The sequence below is a fragment of the Mytilus trossulus genome, chromosome 10, assembly GCF_036588685.1.
Source record: "Mytilus trossulus isolate FHL-02 chromosome 10, PNRI_Mtr1.1.1.hap1, whole genome shotgun sequence".
NCBI classification, from domain to species: domain Eukaryota; kingdom Metazoa; phylum Mollusca; class Bivalvia; order Mytilida; family Mytilidae; genus Mytilus; species Mytilus trossulus.
In genome coordinates, this window is record NC_086382.1 from 12,523,380 (window position 1) to 12,546,909 (window position 23,530).

Here is a 23,530-nt window from a genome sequence, read left to right on the forward strand (position 1 = left end):
GTGTCACGATATCACAGTAGCATGGGTTCGAATCCCGGAGAGGGAAGAACCAAAAATTTGCGAAAGCAAATTTACAGATCTAACATTGTTGGGTTGATGTTTAGACGAGTTGTATATACATTATGTTCACAGCCATGTATCACCATCATTGATGGCGATCCGATGGATACATCTGTTGTAGAGTTGTCACTGACTCAGACGTACTTATGAATATAATTATTTTCTGTGACTGTATCTTACATTAATTTGTAGGATCTTTAACTATAGATAATTTAGCTGATCTGTAACCAAAACATCTTCATGCCTTATATATCATGTACTGTAGTACGCCGCTAGATTAAAACTGACGAGGAAAGGTAACACACGGGCAGCGAAAGCTCATTTATTGTAGAACCCAGGTGGTCGTGTGGTCTAGCGGGACGGCTGCAGTGCAGGCGATTTGGTGTCACGATATCGCAGAATCCAGGCGAGGGAAGAACCAAAACTTTGCAAAAGCAAATTTACAGATCTAACATTGTTGGGTTGATGTTTAGACGAGTTGTATATATATATATAATGTTTAAAAATAACAGCAATCAACATTCAATCTATTTAAGCGTGGATCAGTTTGTGAAAATAAACTAAACTAAACTAATACAGTTACTGAATTAAAACTATATAAATGTCTGAGAATATAACTATATGAAATTAAAATAATCTGCGTCAGACACTCAAATCAATGAATGTGTTCGTAGATAGTAGATGTTTTTGTGTTCTGTTAAATTGTCCCTTTTAAAATTGTTATACGATGATAACTGATGTACCCATATTTTGACTATTTTATTTATTGTTTCTGTTTATTTAACGCATCAATGTAAATATAACGGAATTTGATGAAACTTTCATTGAAGTGACAGGGTAAGCGCTATAGAACCAGGTCTAATCCACCATTTTCTACATTTGAAAATGCCTGTACCAGTCAGGAATATGACAGTTCTTGTCCATTCGTTTTTGATTCGTTTTGTTATTTGATTTTGCCATGTGATTATGGCCTTTCCGAATTGATTTTCCTCTAAGTTCAGTATTGTTGTGATTTTACTTTTAAACACGCTAATTTATATATTAAAAGGTTCTGTTAGATTTAAATAGAAATAGGCAATATTTCGCTAAACAAATTAACTTCATCATGTGCATCTCTGAAGGTGAAATTGGATGCATGACAAAAACTATTTTTGTTGCTTGAACTACACAAGATTTGAGGAAAACTTTAACATATTTATTGTATAAAGAAAAATATGTTTATACAAAAGTACAAACCAAACCTTTACATATAAGACGCTACTTTTGTAAGGGCTACGTCCATTTTATGTATTGTTACGGACTTATTATTGCGACGTTACGTTACCGTTACTAATTATCCTCCATGAATAATTTGATTTTGGATGAAACGAGTCTTCTGATTTGCCGACATTGTTTAGTTTATCAGACAAAATTAAGTCATGTGACCGTGACGTCATCAACGTTTTTTCATTATTCTCTCTGGTTCAAAATGGAATTTAGAATTAAATTATAAGAAATAACTGTAAAATTTTATCTGTCTATTCGAAATAACAAAATAAAAGGTTAACATTTGATCTATTAAAAGTAAGTTCCATAAGGGAAAATGTCTGCAACATATTAAGAAAATTCTTGTGTGTATTTTTCATCAACTTGTGTATATTTAGTTTTGGGTATTCAAATATTTTGGCCTAAAGTATGACTATTGTATACGTGTTTTAATTTTTAAAAAATCAACCATTTAAGATTATAAATAATGCTTTTTTTTTTTTTAAATATTAAAAGGATCATATCATTTCAATAATGCATGATATACTAGTTATACACAAGTTTCGTTTACCGGAGATTCCCAATGAAATGACATATCCATACATTTGTTTTAGACTACGTCGCTCAAAAGTTAACAAAATATTCTAAGACTTTCAAAATCCTACACTGATTTTTCTTCTTTATTAAATACAAATGAAAAAATAAAAAGAATATTTTTTTATGTACTTTAACCCTTGCAATTAATGCTTTAACCTTAAGCCATGTAACTTAAAACAATTGTTTTGAATCTCATTCAAAGCCCCCCCCCCCCCCCCCCCCCCAGAATACTAGATACAACCATACTGTATAAACAATTTTTATGCTGTATATCCAATTGTCTATTTACAGAAATACATTTAAAAAGGCTGTATAAAAGGAATATGGATGATAGAGTGTTTGTTGGGTTGGTTATAGCAATCCTTGCGGTATTAATCTATTATCAGTGGACATTCGTTGCTTGTCTTCTGACAATTGTTGGAACCGGAGTAGCTGTTCGAAGACAAATAGCAGTGACAGACAATCAAGTAATGTTCAGATTCATAGACATTATAATTGTTCTAGTACAGGAAAACAAACTTCTATTTTGATTTTAAAAAAATCGTCAGCAACTCAGTTTGTTTGCTATTTGATTTATGCTGTTTTAGTATAAATCATCAACAAGTTATTTCGTGGAAAAGAAAGCTTCGATTTTTTTTTTTTAAACGACAAATGTGAAAGTAAATATATAAGGTACCCAGAATGTATGAAAATAGAATGTTTTTGGTGTTGCTCTTTTTGAAATCTTTCAAGGACAGTTATCGAGGATACCGATTTCCTGGCTCGGAATAGGTACATCAAGAATAAGGGCCAACTCTCACTGTACTTGGTTCACTCATAGGATTAATTTCAAAAATCAATCTTGCATTCAAATATGGTTTAAAAAAAAACTCTCATCAATTTTAAATCTTTCAATCTAATCAAAATGAAATTCAGCCCTACATCTTTCGACCGGAAGCAATATTAAATATCATATATATTTTGGCTAAATTATGCAATGATTAACATCTTTCATCGAAATATATCATATGTATCTGAATGACGCTGAACCTTTACGTCAAGTATATCCTTTTTGGTAATCACTCAATGTTACCAAAATCTCACACAATTACTGATTAAGCCATCTTTAAGCATTCACAATTGTGTCACAATTTCTGAATAAAAGAATATTTGTTTCAAAACATATCTGATCTGAATTTGTTGAGGGTAATTTTCAAGAACACTTTTGAAATATAATTCAAGCGTAAGAAACATGGACTCAATTAAAATCTTTCGTTGTATATGCATGTTTACAGAAATTTAGAAAAGATCTGCAGACCAATATAAGAGGTTCAGATAAATGTAGCAGTGCAAGGAATATTCAAACTTTGGAGATGAGTCGAATGCATGCAAATGACGATGAAAACTGTAATGTTGACAGAAATGAGGGAGAAAATGATGAAAAGGTATGTCATATAAAGCGCGATTGTCAAATAGAAGAAAAATATTCAGAAGCAACACAAAAGGTCAAATATAATAACAGCTTCACATGTTCCATTATGCAATTGCAAACAGAAAAGTAAAAATTAATTTCGTTATGTAGTAATGTTCAACTTTTAGAAGAAAAAAAAGGATACATATATTTCTATGACAATATGACACGGTGAAAAAGTAAAACATCAATAAAGAAAATACAAAAGTAATTAAAAGATTTTTTTAAACTCCCTAATCGTGTTCGATTTTTTAAAATTATTACACCTCTTTTGTTCTCAAGGATGACACAAAAGAAGCAGCTATTTACAGCGACACAACCAATAAAGCAGGAATAATCCTTCACGAAAGGGACAGAGAGGTACTCATATATACATATATATAGCAATCATAAAAAGTAACGTAGAACGAAAGCGATAAATATCGGACACCGATTTCTAAGTTACTCTTGTGGAAATTATCAAAACCTGTATTTACATGTTAGACCCATAAAGTAGACCATATAACAAATTGTGCTTTTGAAATGACTTAAATTTTAATCTGAAATCTATGTTCTTTATCATTGTGTTTCATTTTTTACTCTCATTGACTATGCAACCATGAAAAGACAGTTTATTCCGCAAAATCGCATATGCAAATATTTTGTTTTTTTTTTCTCTCAGAGAGAAATATTACAGAGCTTTGTCCCCAAAAAGAATTACACAGGATAAAAAAATAAAACTTAATTTGGTGATGCCTCTGCTGTATTACGGTATAGTCGAAATGTTTCTTGAAATAATTAGATATAGGAAGATTTGTTGCTGAAATTGAAAAAAATACCACTATAATAGTTCAATGACATCATAATAAATTGCGACTTAAAAACAACCTGTAATTTTCATTTTTTTTTTAACCGACACGCATTTCAAATTATTGTCCTTGCATAAGTAGACATGACAGGTAACTAATGTGAAGCAGGCACTGCTTATCAAGCCAGAGCGCCTGAGTTTCACCCCGATTTTTTGCAGCTCAGTCTTTTGTTTACTATGTTTCTATTTTGATCGTCTGATCATTCATTTTCAATGGTTGGTAAAACGTGCGAGACATTTCAGAATGTGCACTCTTGTTAAAATATATTTCAGTTGTATGAATTTCAAAGACTTTATTAATCTCACTTTGTATGATTAATTTTACAGGAACCTAAAAAAGATCTTCAGACCAATATACTTATAATAGGTGCAGATAAAAGTATAGATAATATTAAGACTCCGGAGACGGATCGATTGGATGCAAATGTAGATTATTGTACTGTTGATACGAAAGAGGAGCACAGTGATAAAAAGCGATATTATCAAATAGGAGAAACATTTTCAGAGACAACGCTAAGGGTACATATTATACAATTTTCACATTATGAGTTTCAACATTACTAGTATGCAATACCAGATTGAAAACTAAATAATGAATTTTGTTTAAGAGAGGCAACATATACCAAATGGACATTACAAATCATAAGTCGAAAACAACTAACAACGACATGTCATAAAAACGAAAAACAATCATAAACAACAAAAAGTATACAAAACACAACGGGAAAAACCCTCATAACCAAACAATAGTTCAAACACAGTGATACGTCTTTTGCGTTTGGTTCATATTCAATAAAATGATGACAGGATTATGGTTTAGATAATTGGAACATATATTTCGTCGTCTGATGATGACGTCTGTAACATTTAGAAAGGATGGTTTCAACTGCACCACTTGAAAATCTTGATTTAATAGAATTCTTTTGAGCAGCAACCCTGAAACTCATGTCTGGAATATCGTATCAACTTTCTAAAAATTGTGCAGAATTTATCTTTGTTTCAAATAAAAAAATTGAAGTTTTATCCTGTCAAGTCCTATAGAAAAAAAAATCACATACCATTTCATTGCATATAACAAAATAACCATCACTGGAAGTTAACCAATCAAATTTCGCCCTTTATTTAACCTGTGTACAAACTTTAGTAACCATGTACCCTCAAATTTCCGTAATATTCTATGGAACCCCCAAATAAAAACATAATGGTGCTTTGAAATACATGTATATGTTTATGAGACAGAAAAGTTTTAATGCAATGAAATGTAGAATTAATCCTACAACTGTCATATTCAAGGGAATATTTTCGGGTACATATTTTCGTATACAACCGAATGTGACGTACCAGGATTTGATTGTATAACAACTATAAGTATGAAGAAAATTCAGACTTTTGAGACGGGTTGATCGCATGCATATTTAGATAAGAACTATACTGATAAAAAAAGGGGAACAGTGATGAACATACAAGCGATATTGTGAACCAGAAACAATACGAAATGTACAAATATATTATAGCAGTTTTTACATTGTGAGTTTTGTTATTATGCAATACCAGACCAAATACTAAATATGAGTTTCGTTAAGAAGTCAAATCGATCCCTTAGGAACATAAACAAAAAATCATATACACGTAGTTTCATGTCAATACAACATGCAGATAACATAAAACAGCAATAATTATAGAAAAGAAATATAACAGTTCTTTTTAATCATAAACGGTGGTTGTTTTTTCAAATTACTTTTTGTTCACAAGGATGACACAAACGTAGCTGCTATTTACAGCGACACAGCTAATAAAGCAGGCACAAGCTTTCACGAAGAGGACAGGGAAGACAGAGAGGTACTGATACTTATAAGTCTAAAGAATTGCACAAAAGGTGTAACACATATGGAACATATCCGGTATCATCTGTGAAACGGACAACTTTATGACAGTCATTTTCCATCGAATGATCCGTGGTTTAAGAAGGCTAACACCATATATATATATATAATTCGTCTTACATTTAGCTCAACAATATTTAATATGTACATTCACAGCTTCTGCCTGATAAATTTTTAGCTTGTTTTTAATGCATTGCATTCAATGTTAATTATCTTGCTAGTTTAAAATCTTATTTTTTAGGCCTTATTGTTTAGAAATGTAATGAACTGCCAAATGCGTCATGTTTGTTTATGTATCTTAAGTTTCTTTCGCATCTAAAGATTATCAAGGTCGAAGTGATTACTTGGAAGGAATGTTTTCTCAGGACAATGACTTACTTTTTTTCTCGCTTTATAATAACATTTATTCCTTTTTAGTTCACCTAGTCAAAAGAACCAAGTAAGGTTTTCTCATCACTTGGCGCCCCGTTGTCCGTCGGCGTCTGTTAACTGTTAACTATGACTCTTCTGTTCTGAGATAAATTTCACCAAACTTTAATACCCACATTCCTCATTAGGGTATGTAGTGTACAAATATATCCGATGACCTTGGGTGCTAACCAAGATGACAGACATTCAAAAAAGAAGGAGGCAATTTTCCACATATCGCACCGTATTTTGCGAAAGCCTTGCCGTATAACTGTTCTCAAGGTGACTATTCTCCATACTTTTCGGTGAAATTTTAACCTTTCATTTAGTTTTATGGACTTTATTCATTAAAACTGAGAATTTTGGAATGCTTCAAACCTTACACCGTTGTTGTTAATGATAGTTTAATGGTATGTATGATTTTTTTGTGGAATTTTGATTTTTCCTTTTCAGAGTGATGCATTCTTTTCCTTTCAAAAGGGGAGGCAATTTTGCACTCGCCATATTCACCTCGAATTTATTTAATAAAAAACAATTGTGCCTTTTTTATATTCCTTGGTCAGCATTACTGTTATATCAGCTATCTGAATAACATAATGCAGTGGTAGGATAGTTTGAAAAAGTGGATCCATTTTATATCGAGATGCTTGTATTGTTTACAAAATCGTAGTAAGATAGATGAACTTATGTGACAAAAAGGTAGGAAAATAGTATGGTAAAGTTGCTCGAAGTTTTATTAAGATGTCTTTATAGTATAATTTTTTTTAATTTTTTTTTATATCTAGTAATATCACATAATAGTATAGACTGAGATACAGTCATGAATTAATTTTTTCTTATCTAAATTATATAATCACTTGCCCTCTGTCGTCCATCGTCCGTCAATTTTGTAAAAACTTCTCCTTTGACATACTTTAAAAAGGTTGTGAATTTTCAAATTAGTACAATTGTATTCTAAAGTCTAATATACAAAATACCTCTACATTGATTGTAAAACGATCAGAAGAAGGTAGAACACGAAGTTTTGGCGAGCATGTCATTCCTTGATCGAGCATGGTACAATGATGGTTATTAAGAAAAATGTATGGTTGGTGACCATAAACTGATTTCTAATACGTGTTCCAAGTTAAATAGTTGGTTACAAATGTATAACACTTTTTTGTAAATTGTTTCGAAATTGAATTTGTACATGATGATCAAGTCCTGATGTCCGTTAAAAGAACAGAATGTAACTTTTGAAGATTATTTGCTTGTTATTAGCATTTCTTAGTTTCTTCGAGACTGCAGTTTCACGCACGAAAATCGGTCAAATACCGACATCAGCAGTTATTTGATGTTCGTCGTATTTGAGTGCTATTTTAATGGTTTGTTTAACTTTTTGCAAGGAATTCGTCAGTGAAGTAAAAAGCCACGAAGATGACAAAAAGCCAGAGGCTACCAGTATTAAAGAAAAGGTAATTGTGACACTTGTATTTCTTTTTTTTGTCTGAAGTTTTGTTCGTAATTTCTAAGTCAATTTTTGCTTCTAATCAGATAATCTACACTCGTTTGAAAAATGTTTCAGTTTCATTAAACGTAAAAGGTATAGAAACTAAATGCCCACATGAGCCTGTTTTGATAATGTTGAATACGTATAAAAAAGGATTAAAGGAACTGCCAAAAAGAACAATAAACAAAGAAAACATCCTCCGAAAATATACATAACAACCAACAGCCCATAGAGCCGATAGGCTAATTTGTACAGGAACAGCATGCGATCGGGTTGAATATTGTTTTGCAAAACACATTTAACGGTTTTATTTTTTAAGTTAATTAAAAGAAATCTATTCATGTAATAGGCTTTTGCACAATACGATTTGGTTTGATAAAGGGCATCAATAGAAGTCCTACACATTTATCAGTTTATAAGCAGCGTTTTAAGTCTGTTTTGAGTTGCGTTTAATAAACGAAAAATTAGTATCCTTCTAATCATAGTATCTTTTGGCAGATGTACACAAAGAAAAAATAATATTACCGCTGCGGATTTCACATATACGTATACTTTAAATTTTGAGTGATTATTCAACATTCTTGATATATTGACCGTCACATAAGCAATGTTTTTTTTTTAACACAACACGAAGACGGAAAAATTAAACCTTCATAATATAAATGGCTGACAGGGAAACAAACCTAGGTATCTAATAAAAAAAACCCGCATCAAGTCAATTTTGTTTTCCTTTTAGGAGATGGATGTACGTGTATTAGGTAGTGTCTATGGTCGAAGTACCGAAAACACAACTACAGCTCAATGTATATCACACGAAACTAACGAGAGGATCAAAATCAAAAGCACTGAAAACATTGAAAAGGTGAGTACTTATAAAAATGTAGACAAGAATCTTATGCAGCTCTTTATACAGGAATTTTGATATTTAAAAAAATATCAAAGTTTGTATGAAGTTCACAATTATTTATTTAATTATCAAACTGGGGAATCACTTATGACATGGTTATGATGGTATGCAGTTGTAATAGCACTGACACATCTTATTAACAAGGATTATATTTGACCCTATACCCTCAGACATGGTATATATGTTACAGTGAATTTGTGTAATCAGTGATTATGTAGAATAACTGGCCAGTTTAGGGATTATATATAATCACTAAAATGTTCAGGAATTATGTATAATCACTAGAAAAAACGTCAGGGATTATACATAATAACTGAAATGAGGAAATAGTTTTAATAATAAAGAAAATGAGTAAAAGTCAAATAATTTATGCTATAAAATCATATTAAAACAGCATTACACTGTATAAACATAAATTGTAAAATGTTAAGCACTAAATATCAAAATGATAACCCTATTTTCTTTAAAGGTTAGACACAACATATTAAAATGTTAAACACAATATGTTAAAATAATATGCTTCACATCTGTTTTAACCACAATATCCACATTTTACAAAAACTTTTCCTTCACATATGGAATCAGATTTTATGACCCGCCTTAGAGAAATAAAGTGTTCAGTTAAAACATCTGTAGGTAACTCCAAGAAAGGGAATTATCAAACTCGAACTGGTTCGACAAGATACAATATTTTTTTGAATTTCTTGTTCATTTGAACAAAAATGAAAAAAACAAAAAACAGATATTCCATAATCTTCTTTCCCATTTGTTTTACATGTACAACAAATAACATGCTCTGTGGATTTACAAATAGAACATGAATATCCATTTGATGATGGCTTTTAATAAACAAACAATACATTTAAAGTTATCGCTATAAAGGGAATCTTGATATTATTAATTTTGAAGTCTTCAACTTTATTTCGAAAACCCTGTGTTGGTTAATATCTTTCAGATCATCCTCTGTGTTTAAAAGCAAAATTATTTCATCTTGCAAGTTATTTCATTTGGCAAGGAATATGAAAGTAAAAAATGATAATTTGTCGATATATATATATATATATTTTTATCAAACAAAGGATCCTTAAATTATTCATAATCCCTGAAATTATATTAGGGAATTTGTAGAATAATCATTAAAATGTTCAGTGATTATGTAAAATCACTAGTCATTTTTAGGGATTATATATAATTACTAATGATTTTAGTGATTCTACATATTTCCTGAAAAATCAGAAATTAATTCTAATAATCCCTAATTATACAAATTCACTGTAACATATATACTTTGAATGTTTTTGCATATTTGGTATTCCAAAGTACATGTATAGCTAAATGTTCAACATTTGAATTACTTGATTAAACTATATTCAAGCGAGATTTACTTTTGTGTCAACAGTTAAATTCAAAATAATGCTTAATTATCAGTCATCTTATATTATTTGTCTTCATGAACATTATTTTTACTGTTTATATATAAGAAAAAAGATGTGGTAAAATTGTCAATGAGACAACTCTCCACAAAAGACCAAAATGACACAGAAATTAACAACTATAGCTCACCATACGGCCTTCAACAATGAGCAAAGCCAATACCGCATAGTCAGCTGTAAAAGGCACCGAAATGACAATGTAAAACAATTCAAACGAGAAAACTAACGGCTTTTTTAAGTACAAAAAATGAACGAAAAACAAATATGCAACACATAAACAAACGACAACCACTGAATTACAAACTCCTGACTTGGGTCAGGCACACACATGCAGAATGTGGTGGGGTTAGTCTGTTTTTGGTGATATCTATTTGACGTGACTCTAAAGTTATACATACCGTCATTTTGTTATTGTTCTATGATAATTTTGGTATTTCTTCTTTCATTTATGCTAATGTGCTTTGTCTTTGTGTCATTTTGTGTTTCTTTGATACATATGATGTGACTCTGCACTTATATATCTCGTCATTGTGTTATCAAACTGTGATAATTTTTTGTATTTTTGTCTTTAATTTGCTAATGTGCTATGTCTATATGCCTTTTGTGCTTCTTTGTTACTTCTTTGTTTTGTTCTATAGTGATCAATATTATAACACAATGTTGACTTCTGTATCCTTATTTTTGAAAGTTAACCTATTATTTCTGTTTGAAGTGGTTACATATAGTTGTCATATAATGGAATTTATGCGTCTGCCATACAACTGAGAATAATAGCTAGCTATCAATCCAGTTTTTATTCACAATTTTCTACATAAGGAATATGAAAGTTATTATCCATTGGTTTAATGTGTTAGAACTTTTTTTTTTATCTTGCCAGTTGATTAGGGACTTTTGTGATTTTACTTTTAATGTCAAAGTTATTGTCTGTGAATTTTTTTCTATCCGTTAAAATTGAAACTATTGTAGGATAACAATGATATATACACAAATACAAACCCCATTGATTTTGGAGGAGAATGCCTCAAACTTTTCTATTTGCATAGCGCTTGCATAATCTTTTTGATTAGATTGATTAAGATATAGTCTGTATAGAAAGTCACTTATCGTACACAATTCAGGAAAATTGGAAAGGATTCTACAAGAATAGACATGATAATGAAGCCTCGTACATCCATTCACTTTCTTTTGTCAATTTACAAGAACCAAAAAGACATCGACAGACTATGATAAATTCGTTTTTCTATAACCTGAGTGATATATATAACACGTTGTAGTACTAATTTCGTATTTATTGGAATGATTTCAGGCATTTGAAGTTTCAACAGTCGAGACAACAAACGATAAAGACTTTACCGAATTACCCAAACAAGTAAACATTGACAAAGTTAACACAGAAAGCTGTACAAAGGTATCTTAATGTTTCTGAAGATGAATGAAAGATAAACACCAATATTTAGATTGTATTTTGAGCAATTTAAATGCAAATCAATCTTGTATATTAATGCAATTCCTTCTTCTTGCTGTAGATGAAGCCTTCATCAACTGATTTGTTAGTGCAGAAACAGTTCTTGAAAAAAATGCCTGCCATTTAATAATAAAATATTCTGCTGATAACTACAAAACTGCAACAATTTTAACATTGGAATATTAAAACAATCCATAATTCAGAGATCCTGTTAACAACTACACTTTATTTTCTTAGCGCATTCAACGTACTGAATTCAGAATATCCGCAATTGCATATCAAAGCAGCTTTATGGAAAAATTGGCTCTGATTTAAATCGTCTTAGGCCTACATGTAGATGTTTCTGGATAGTATAGCAAAACTTACCTAAAATTGCTCACATACAATTTTATCTTAGACTTCTCCATAAATTCTGTTGTTTTCCATAGTTGTACAATTTTTGAATGCCACAGCTGCTTTGCTAATACAAATGATGACTTCTTATTCTCTATCTCATCGATTCTAATTCCCAGATTGTTGAATGAATTTGCTTGCTCGAGCTCGTTTCTGTTTCCTCTTATTATTTTTTTTGTTCTTTGTAGATACCTTTATCACTTTCGTTTTCTTTGCATTTATTTTCAGTCCTACCTTTGCTGCCACAGATGTAACTTGATAAGTCTTTGCTGCATATGTTCGTGTGAATGGGAAATGTTACGATTTGTTCTTTTCTTATTGCCAATTATCGTGAAAATACATATGAAAGACAAGAGAAACTGTAAATTTGACAGTTGTAGGAAGTTAATTCCATATTTCATTGTAACAAAAAACATGTCTGTGTCATGCAGATATCTCTTACGTGTTTGAAATAACCGTTATTTTTAATTTTGTGTTTCAATGAAATATCTTGGAAACTTAGTTACATTGTAACTGAATTGAAAAGCTTGCACACAGGTAAAATAGTTATCACAGGTACCAGGATTATAATTTAGTACGCCAAACGCGCGTTTCGCGTTTCGAAGTGTTGACTACTGGGCTGGTAATACCCTCGGGGACGAAACGTCCACCAGCAGTGGCATCGACCCAGTGGTGTAGATAGTTATCAAAGGTACCAGGATTATAATTTAGTACGCCAGACGCGCGTTTCGTGTACATAAGACTCATCAGTGACGCTCATATCAAAATATTTCTTAAGCCAAACAAGTAAAAAGTTGAAGAGCATTAAGGATTTAAAAGTCCAAAAAGTTGTGCCAAATTCGGCTAAGGTAATCAATGCCTGAGATAAGGAAATCCTTAGTTTTTCGGTAAATTCAAAGTTTTGTAAACAGGAATTTATAAAATGACAACATTAATGATATTCATGTCAACACCGAAGTGTTGACTACTGGGCTGGTGATACCCTCGGGGACGAAACGTCCACCAGCAGTGGCATCGACCCAGTGGTGTAAATAGTTATCAAAGGTACCAGGATTATAATTCAGTACGCCAGACGCGCGTTTCGTCTACATAAGACTCATCAGTGACGTTCATATCAAAATATTTATTAAGCCAAACAAGTAAAAAGTTGAAGAGCATTGAGAATTTAAAAGTCCAAAAAGTTGTGCCAAATTCGGCTAAGGTAATCTATGCCTGGGATAAGAAAAACCTTAGTTTTTCGGTAAATTCAAAGTTTTGTAAACAGGAATTTATAAAATGACCACATAAATGATATTTATGTCAACACCGAAGTGTTGACTACTGGGCTGGTGATACCCTCGGGGACGAAACGTCCACCAGCAGTGGCATCGACTCAGTGGTGTAGATAGTTATCAAAGGTACCAGGATTATAATTTAGTACGCCAGACGCGCGTTTCGTCTACATAAGACTCATCAGTGACGCTCATATCAAAATATTTATTAAGCCAAACAAGTAAAAAATTGAAGAGCATTGAAATTTAAAAGTCCAAAAAGTTGTGCCAAATTCGGGTAAGGTAATCTATGCCTGGGATAAGGAAATCCTTAGTTTTTCGGTAAATTCAAAGTTTTGTAAACAGGAATTTATAAAATGACCACATTAATGATATTCATGTCAACACCGAAGTGTTGACTACTTAGCTGGTGATACCCTCGGGGACGAAACGTCCACCAGCAGTGGCATCGACCCAGTGGTGTAGATAGTTATCAAAGTTACCAGGATTATAATTTAGTACGCCAGACGCGCGTTTCGTGTACATAAGACTCATCAGTGACGCTCATATCAAAATATTTATTAAGCCAAACAAGTAAAAAATTGAAGAGCATTGAGGATTTAAAAGTCCAAAAAGTTGTGCCAAATTCGGCTAAGGTAATCTATGCCTGGGATAAGAAAAACCTTAGTTTTTCGGTAAATTCAAAGTTTTGTAAACAGGAATTTATAAAACGACCACATTAATGATATTCATGTCAACACCGAAGTTTTGACTTCTGGGCTTGTGATACCCTCAGGAACGAAATGTCCACCAGCAGTGGCATCGACCCAGTGGTAAAAATAGTTATCAAAGGTACCAGGATTATAATTTAGTACGCCAGACGCGCGTTTCGTCTACATAAGACTCATCGGTGACGGTCATATCAAAATATTTATTAAGCCAAACAAGTAAAAAGTTGAAGAGCATTGAGGATTTAAAGGTCCAAAAAGTTGTGCCAAATTCGGCTAAGGTAATCTATGCCTGGGATAAGAAAAACCTTAGTTTTTCGGTAAATTCAAAGTTTTGTAAACAGGAATTTATAAAACGACCACATTAATGATATTCATGTCAACACCGAAGTGTTGACTTCTGGGCTTGTGATACCCTCAGGAACGAAATGTCCACCAGCAGTGGCATCGACCCAGTGGTGTAAATAGTTATCAAAGGTACCAGGATTATAATTTAGTACGCCAGATGCGCGTTTCGTCTACATAAGACTCATCAGTGACGCTCATATCAAAAAATTTATTAAGCCAAACAAGTAAAAAGTTGAAGAGCATTGAGGATCCAAAAGTCCAAAAAGTTGTGCCATATTCGGCTAAGGTAATCTATGCCTTGGATAAGAAAATCCTTAGTTTTTCGATAAATTCAAAGTTTTGTAAACAGGAATTTATAAAATGACCACATTAATGATATTCATGTCAACACCGAAGTGTTGACTACTGGGCTGGTGATACCCTCGGGGACGAAACGTCCACCAGCATTGGCATCGACCCAGTGGTGTGAATAGTTATCAAAGGTACCAGGATTATAATTTAGTACGCCAGACGCGCGTTTCGTCTACATAAGACTCATCAGTGACGCTCATATCAAAATATTTATTAAGCCAAACAAGTAAAAAGTTGAAGAGCATTGAGGATTTAAAAGTCCAAAAAGTTGTGCCGAATTCGGCTAAGGTAATCTATGCCTGGGATAAGAAAATCCTTAGTTTTTCGGTAAATTCAAAGTTTAGTAAACAGGAATTTATAAAATGACCACATTAATGATATTCATGTCAACACCGAAGTGTTGACTACTGGGCTGGTGATATCCTCGGGGACAAAACGTCCACCAGCAGTGGCATCGACCCAGTGGTGTAGATAGTTATCAAAGGTACCAGGATTATAATTTAGTACGCCAGACGCACGTTTCGTCTACATAAGACTCATCAGTGACGTTCATATCAAAATATTTATTAAGCCAAACAAGTAAAAAGTTGAAGAGCATTGAGGATCCTAAAGTCCAAAAAGTTGTGCCAAATTCGGCTAGGGTAATCTATGCCTGGGATAAGAAAATCATTTGTTTTTCGGTAAAATCAAAGTTTTGTAAACAGGAATTTATAAAATGACAACATTAATGATATTCATGTCAACACCGAAGTGTTGACTACTGGGCTGGTGATACCCTTGGGGACGAAACGTCCACCATCAGTGGCATTGATCCAGTGGTGTAGATAGTTATCAAAGGTACCAGGATTATAACTTAGCACGCCTGAAGCGCGTTTCGTCTACATAAGACTCATCAGTGACCTTCATATCAAAATATTTATTAAGCCAAACAAGTAAAAAGTTGAAGAGCATTGAGGATTTAAAAGTCCAAAAAGTTGTGCCAAATTCGGCTAAGGTAATCTATGCCTGGGATAAGGAAATCCTTAGTTTTTCGGTAAATTCAAAGTTTTGTAAACAGGAATTTGTAAAATGACCACATTAATGATATTCATGTCAACACCGAAGTGTTGACTTCTGGGTTGGTGATACCCTCGGGGACATAAGACTAATCAGTGACGCTCATTATAGGATTAAACACTTTTTTTCTAGAGGTTATTGATGTGTAAATCGGGGCGATTAACTCACAAACTGAATAAGTTCATGTCAAGTTTGTGAGTTAGAGACCCGGTTTACACATCAATAACCTCTAGAAAAAATGTGTTTAATCCTTATAATTCTTCCGCCAAACATACGCGATTATTAATTAACATTATTACTTTGATGGCTACTATATGTACCATCAGAAGCACAATGGCATGTCGAAACTAAGGAGTACGTCGCCATCTTGACTTTCTAAAAAACTTAAATGTTCGATAATGCAACAGAATCTAAAATGAACTAGCACCTACCTCAAAAACTTCATTTTAATTAGAGAATATCCGAATTTGAAGCCTAGAAGTAACGAAATAATCATCCGTCTGAAAGTTTTCAATCGTATGACGTCGTGTTTTGCCAATTCGTAAATTCGCCAAATCATTCGTGAAATTTCCCGGAATTTTATTCAAATTTTATTTTTATGCATTTTCGAAGCTTTAATGCATTTATTTTATTTCTTTTTTTTTTGGTTATATATGCATATATAGAATAGAAACAACTGTTATGCAAATGTTTTGTAATCTCAACTTGCTTGAAACCCCAGTATCCCTGCAAGAATGTGTATCGCGCATGAATAGATTACAAAAGTAGTTTCGGAAACATGGTTTATCGAAGTGTAAACCAAAAGAAAAATTCTACTTGACCAATCCAATTCAAGTATTTATAGATATGCAAATGATATAAGAATTATATCAAAATATTTATTAAGCCAAACAAGTATAACAATGATGGCTATTTTCTTATATGCAATAAACTGTATGTGAAATTTGTCTATAGTACGGGACTGAATAAAATTTGTACATGCATGCCAAGTACTTTTTTTCATTTACTCTCATTTGTTATAATTTTATGCTACATGTATTTAAGTACTATGAAATATGAAATATTTTATTGGATTGAATTTCAAAACATTAAATAAGGCTACTTTTTGTCTTGGGTTGTATAGACTTGTTTGTGTTTCAGAAATAGCGTTGTCGGTTTGTCTTCGACTTATATAATTATCAGTTTAGATATTCATTGGTTTTATCCACTTTGTTTCAACTTTTTTTATTGTTTTTTTGGCTCTTTGCTATATATGTATTTATAATATGCAATATTTGAAATATCATCACAATCAATAAAACATGTTTCAGGCATTAGATATGCAAAAAGGCCAGTCCGCTAACGATAAATCTGGTACCAAAATAGCTGAACAAGTGATCGACGAAACAAACATTATCAATTCTACAGAGGTATTTATATTTGGGGAATATCAGTTTAATCTATCATTCCGATATTTACATCACTTGTGTGTTAGTTTAAATGCAATGTTATTCCTTTTTAAGAATGCAGATACAAAGATAATGTTACACGTTTTATAATAATAGTTTTATAAAAAAAACAATGTCCTGTGATTGTCAAATGGTTATTTGAATTCAAATACTTTTTCACAATCGTAAACATATTGACATATGATATGTCCAGAAGTCTAAAACAAATAAATTCCTTTTGGATCGGTTGTAAGCAGCAACCAAAAGTCCACAGAATCGATAGACAACACATCACGTAGAAAAATATATACAACAAAATGGCAACCAAATTTTAGATGTTCCTCTCAATTAGCAAGAAACAAAGTTAAATTGCTTTGTCTTAGTCGAAATTTCACCAAAATACAGATTATGTCGGTAGTAATAACATTTTTTTAGCAAGTATGAAAACAGAATAATTAATGAGTTTCATATAAGTTTTTTGTAAGCAAACTTGATTAACATTGGTGGAATCAATTAAACTGGGTTTTCTTACAGTTTTTGGATGGTGTAAACTTCTTCTTACACCATACACCATTACACTATTACACCATAAACCATAAGCCATAAACATTACAGCACAATACAATTACATTTTGAAGAAAGCGTACGCGCGCAAATGCGACTCCAAAATTCTTTATCTTTTTAAAAAAAAGAATTTTAATTACAGTATTGTAAATTAATGTCTAAATTAAAATATCAGTTATTATCAATATTTTGCATAGTTTTAAATGTTGTACACTGTTCATTCACACCATTCCCGATCGCACGTTACACCATTACATCATTCCCCTTACAACATACATAATCGGACCATCAATCTTCCACCATTGCCCCAATAACATACAATATTTCAACATACACGTTTTTTTGGGGAAGATTACACCATCCAAGGGCTGTATAGTTGTGTTTTGGTCAGTAATGAAAATGATACAACAAAAAAGTTAAGACTTCCTATTTTAGTTACTTATTTAGTTTTATATTTTCTTTAGGAAAAAGAACAGTGTATTGCGATAGTTTTTTGTAATATTTAACCAATCACAACATCAACTAAGCAGTTTTAATATTCCTTTAAAAATAGATTGTATTACTCAATATAAGAAACTTGATTTTTGTTTTAAATTTTCATTTTTTTAGATTTTGAATATCACGTGTGCAAGTGTTGAAAACTCTTTGATAGAGTCGACAAGTTCGGACAACAGGCTTCAATGTACATTAGAAGAATATGGATTAGATAATTGTCACTGGTCAAGAATATTGAAGGATCATCTAGGTGTTACAACAGTACAACAACTAGAATACTTAGATGGAGAGGACACACAAAAGCTGAAAGAACATGTTCGTCATAACTGGGAGAAAAAGGCATTAGACAAATTGTTCATTCAAGACGAATCCAATGTAAAATATAAAAGTGATGCTACAAAAGGAAGCACTGAAGAAACAGTGTCCAAAAGAACGAGTGAAAACCATTTTGGCCAAAAGAAATCAAAAATTGACAATGATAATTCAGAAAACGTTTCTGTTCATATCTCACAGGAGCAAACACTGGCCGTTGTCAACAAACTTGGATTGCGTGGCTTTTTCCCAAATGGGCTTACATTACAAAGCATTATACGAATTCAAAAACTAAGCAATCATGATAGATTTGATGATATACCGTGGGTTTTTATGAGAAATATCATGATGATTAACTGGACAGCTCGAGATATCTTAATTGAACGACATTTAGAAAGATTATGGGAATCGCAGCAGATGTCGACAGAGGATTGGAATTTCGAAAGTACGAACAAAGATACAGATGTACCAAAAAACACTCCGCAGACGATCAATCCACTTGATTTGATTGTCGCTTTATGGCAGTGTTGTTCTCCAATTTTACTACAGGTTCTGTCTACTAAAATGTTCATGTGTCGTCTTTCAATTCCATTTTCATTACCACCAAGAGAGGATAGTCTACCTGTTTTATCTGTCTGGGGAATACGTCAAATCATCATAGAGCAGAAGACAATTGGTGGAACGTTACAAACGTCAGCATATAAGTGTCCATGCCATGTCGTATCATTCATTAGGTTGGGAAAGATATGTATATCAAAATCGAAACTGATAAATCAGCTCCTATCAGAACAGTACCATGACACGTTTTTCAACCGAGACTGTCCTTTGGGTACAACTAAACGTCTAATTAGCGACGGCTTGCTTGAAGCAGCTTGGCATTTACCAAGAGAAAATTCAGAAAATGTCATGTTATACCTTAATTTACGTGGTGATGGGTTACTGCATGACACGCAAATACATGTTATATCTCAAATTTCCTCTGTAGTAGTGATTTTGATGGACATAAGTCTTCTCAGTCAAACATCATCTACGGAAATTTTACATAAGATGTATGAAAGTACAACAGGCGTAGTTCTCGGCATAGATGCATGCAATAGATCTGATCTCGAAGCTAGAGCAATTTGTTTGAAACATTTAACAGACAATTCAAATTACCGTAATAAGATTAAAGTTTGCAAACTTGCTGTTGACGATACTATATCAAGTTTTTCTTTAATAAAGAAAGAAATGATGAAAGGAGTGACCGATATCGCCAGTTGTGATCCAATGATATCATTTTCGAAACGGCTAAATAAAACTAAGAAAGACTGTTATCATATTGATGAGGATTCAAAAATGTTTCAACAAGCCATTAAAAAAGCAGCAGAAATTACTCAGTTGCTACAAGATGATAGCAGTAATTTAAAAGATAGACATGTCCCCCTGCAAGGAAATCTTTGGCGACAATTTAGTGAAATACAAAAGGCAAAAAAGCAGTCAACTTTGCACCAACCTATCACCGACGAGGAAAATAAAAAAGAAGAAATGATGAGACATCGCAAAGAGCAGCTTAAAATACTTAAACAACAAAGAAATCTTATGAAAAGGTTTCAATCAAACCTTTTAGACAACAAATCTGACGAAGATTGTATTCTATTTATCACCTACTTAAGGTTATTTCTAGATGATGTCTCAAGAAACAGCCTGCCTGCATACCTTAATCAATATCAAATGGCATGGCAAGAGCTTAAAACTGAAAGAGATAACAAGGAAAAGAAGATGGAAGTTTTACAAGAAAGGCTTAAACAGGCAGAATATAATTTAGCTAACGCTTCGTTCGGTTACGAACATCTTGTCCGAGAATGTGGTCAGATATATGAATGCATTATAGAATGTGATGAAAAAGATCTGATTACCAAAGCAAAAGATCTAAGCAAAATTTGCGCAAAAATTATTCTGTTAGGACAACCATTTGAAATAATGGATGGCGATGCTGCAAATGTACCTATAAAATGGATCAGAGCTGTTTTCACACAGTTACGAAAAATAACCAGAAACAAGAAAATACTTGCCTTATCCGTTTTAGGTATACAAAGTTCAGGCAAATCAACATTGCTTAACACTATGTTTGGTTTACAATTTGCGGTAAGTGCTGGTCGTTGTACAAGAGGGGTTTATGTTCAGCTTGTGCCAGTGAACAGTGAACAATTTAAATTTGACTATATTCTTGTCGTTGACACAGAAGGCCTTCGTGCCTCAGAACTTGGAAACCAAAAACGGGATCATGACAATAAACTGGCAACTTTTGTTATCGGACTAGGTGACATTACTATTATCAACATAAAAGGAGAAAATACAGCAGAAATAACAGATATATTACAAATAGCTGTTCACGCATTCCTTCGGCTGAAGTTGGTAAATCAAAAGTTAAATCTTAAACAAAAATGCATATTTGTCCATCAAAATGTACCTGCTACAGATGCAAGTGATAAAATGTTACACGGGCGTAAGAAACTGGTTGAAAGTCTTGACGAAATGACAATAGAAGCCGCTAAACAAGAACAAATAACAAATGTGCAGACTTTTGACCAGGTAATCGACTTTGATAGTGAGAAAAATGTATGGTATTTTTCAGATCTTTGGGTTGGAGATCCCCCTATGGCACCAACTAATCCAGGTTACAGTAAAAGTGTTGCAGATGTTAAACACGCTATATTATATGAACTTACACCCAAAAGAGACACATTTTTTACCATAAAAGACACACTGATTCGTATGGAAGATTTATGGACTGGTATATTGAGAGATGACTTTGTATATGGTTTTCGAAACAGTCTTGAAATGAAAGCATACAGCACCATGGAGAAAAGATATCAAGAAGTACATTGGAACTTGCACAAGTTTTTCTATGAATTTGTTATAAACAAGGCAAAAACGGTGATCGAGAGTAGCAGTGAAGAAGATGACCTGGAAACAAGAAGTGTACAGATAAGAAAGGAATTAAAACAGGAAGCAGAGTCTATTGTGAACATTCTTTTAGCCGAATTGGATTCGTTTGTCAACACTAGTGACTTAAAAGATGCATGTCTCAGTGGACCCCGACAAGGGCATTGCGTTTGAAGATTTTAAAAGAAGATCTGCTATCTTCAACTGAAACTGACATAATGAATATAAGGGAGGAAAAAAGGATACATATTCTACAGATGACTGAAAGGACAAAGCACGAAGTTGAAATAAATGAACGGGCGATACAACTTGCAAAGACACTTAAAGGGAAAAAGGCAGACAAACGGATGATGGAAGAAAAATTCGAAATTATGTGGTCAGATTGGTTAAAGAACTTTTCATCGACACTCCTCGACGTGCATGATGAATGGTCAGTCCAAGATAAGATAGAAAAATTGGTATGGGATCGTTTTCCATCGATTGCCAGCTACATGAAAACCCAACAAAGAGCATATGTGTATGAAACGTTGACCTGTCTTGTAGGGAGCCTTAAACCCGAAGATTTTGAGATTGAAACACATTTAGAAATTCACAAACGATTATCGTTGGGTACCATCTCAAATGCATTGGGCATCACTCAGGAGAATTTTAGTAAGTACAAAATTCAGGCCACGGAAATATGTGATACAATCTTCAGACGAATTGATGTTACACTCCGTGATACTGCAAGCCAAGATGCTAGGTTCAACGTCAAATCTGTTGCAGATATTCTAAGAATTATTGAAAATGCTATTGATGATCACAACACTAAGAAGTCTCAACATTGGCAGTTTAATCTACTTCCACCATATAAAGCATTACTTATTCAGCATGCAGTTCGTTATATCACTAACTTTTTTACCAATCAAGAAGAAGAGTATACCAGACGGCACAGTTTACGAGGTCAGCTTGAGGAATATCGTGAAACTGCTTGGCAATTATTCAAGAATGTTGTCGATAAGAAAACTGAAGATCACATCACTGCTGGATTTTTCAAACAAGCGTTGACAAAGGCAGTTATAGATCATGTTTTAGATCTAATTCCTATAGATATACAAGACATGATGATGTCTAAATTTTCCCATCAGAAATACAGCGTCATAAGAGATGTTATGATATATTTAGCTGACAAGAATGATTTTGATGAGTGCTATCGTTATATTGTAGATCCCAGCACGTTTGTTCAGGAATGGTTAACAAAACAAATGCACACGTTAGTGTTCGACGAGACGATAGGGAAAAGCAATCAGTACACACTATTTGCAAAAAAAAGGATTCGAAAAATATTTCAAGGAATTAAAAAGGCTGTAAATTCCATACCTATTGAAAAAGCAGTTAAAAGCGTTACATCAAAAATAAGTCTTCTTTCTCATCGCCTTTTACATGCTAGCCCAATTAAAAAGTGGATATCTTCCTTTACAGCAAACCTTACAAAAGAGTCTTTGTTACCAATATATGACTTTTGTTTTTCACATGTCACTGCAAATTCGGAGATTGATGTATCCAGTTTTACACAGATTGTTCTTGATCAGCTGGAAGATATGGAAGAAACTGTCTGTAAACATTTTTCGAAAACAAGTGTCATCAATATCAAATGGAAAAAAAGCCCTATGAGTGAATTGATGGATCAGTTATGGGGATGCACTGCTACGTGCCCATTTTGTTATGAACCTTGCACAAACACAGACAAAGATCATACGGAGTTAGGAGTTGACCATCAGTGTTTACAACATAGAATTAAAGGCCTCAGTGGAAGGAAATGGAAAGGTTCTGACAGACTGACCCTACATTTTTGTAATGTAGACGTACAAGAAGATACGATTTCTTTTTTGAAAAGAGATGGAGATGAAGAGAAATG

At 32.9% G+C, this 23,530-nt stretch overlaps 1 protein-coding gene across 1 annotated transcript; it reads left to right on the forward strand.

The window, feature by feature from the left end:
* Nucleotides 1–2,225: 2,225 nt before the first annotated feature.
* On the forward strand, nt 2,226–21,807 carry LOC134687702 (interferon-induced very large GTPase 1-like). Its single transcript, XM_063548160.1, has 8 exons — nt 2,226–2,369; nt 3,177–3,326; nt 4,527–4,718; nt 5,952–6,038; nt 7,876–7,944; nt 8,716–8,841; nt 17,221–17,319; nt 18,511–21,807. The coding sequence occupies exons 1-8, from the start codon at nt 2,226–2,228 to the stop codon at nt 21,805–21,807; spliced, it is 4,164 nt and encodes a 1,387-aa protein (XP_063404230.1).
* The last annotated feature ends 1,723 nt before the right edge of the window (nt 21,808–23,530 follow it).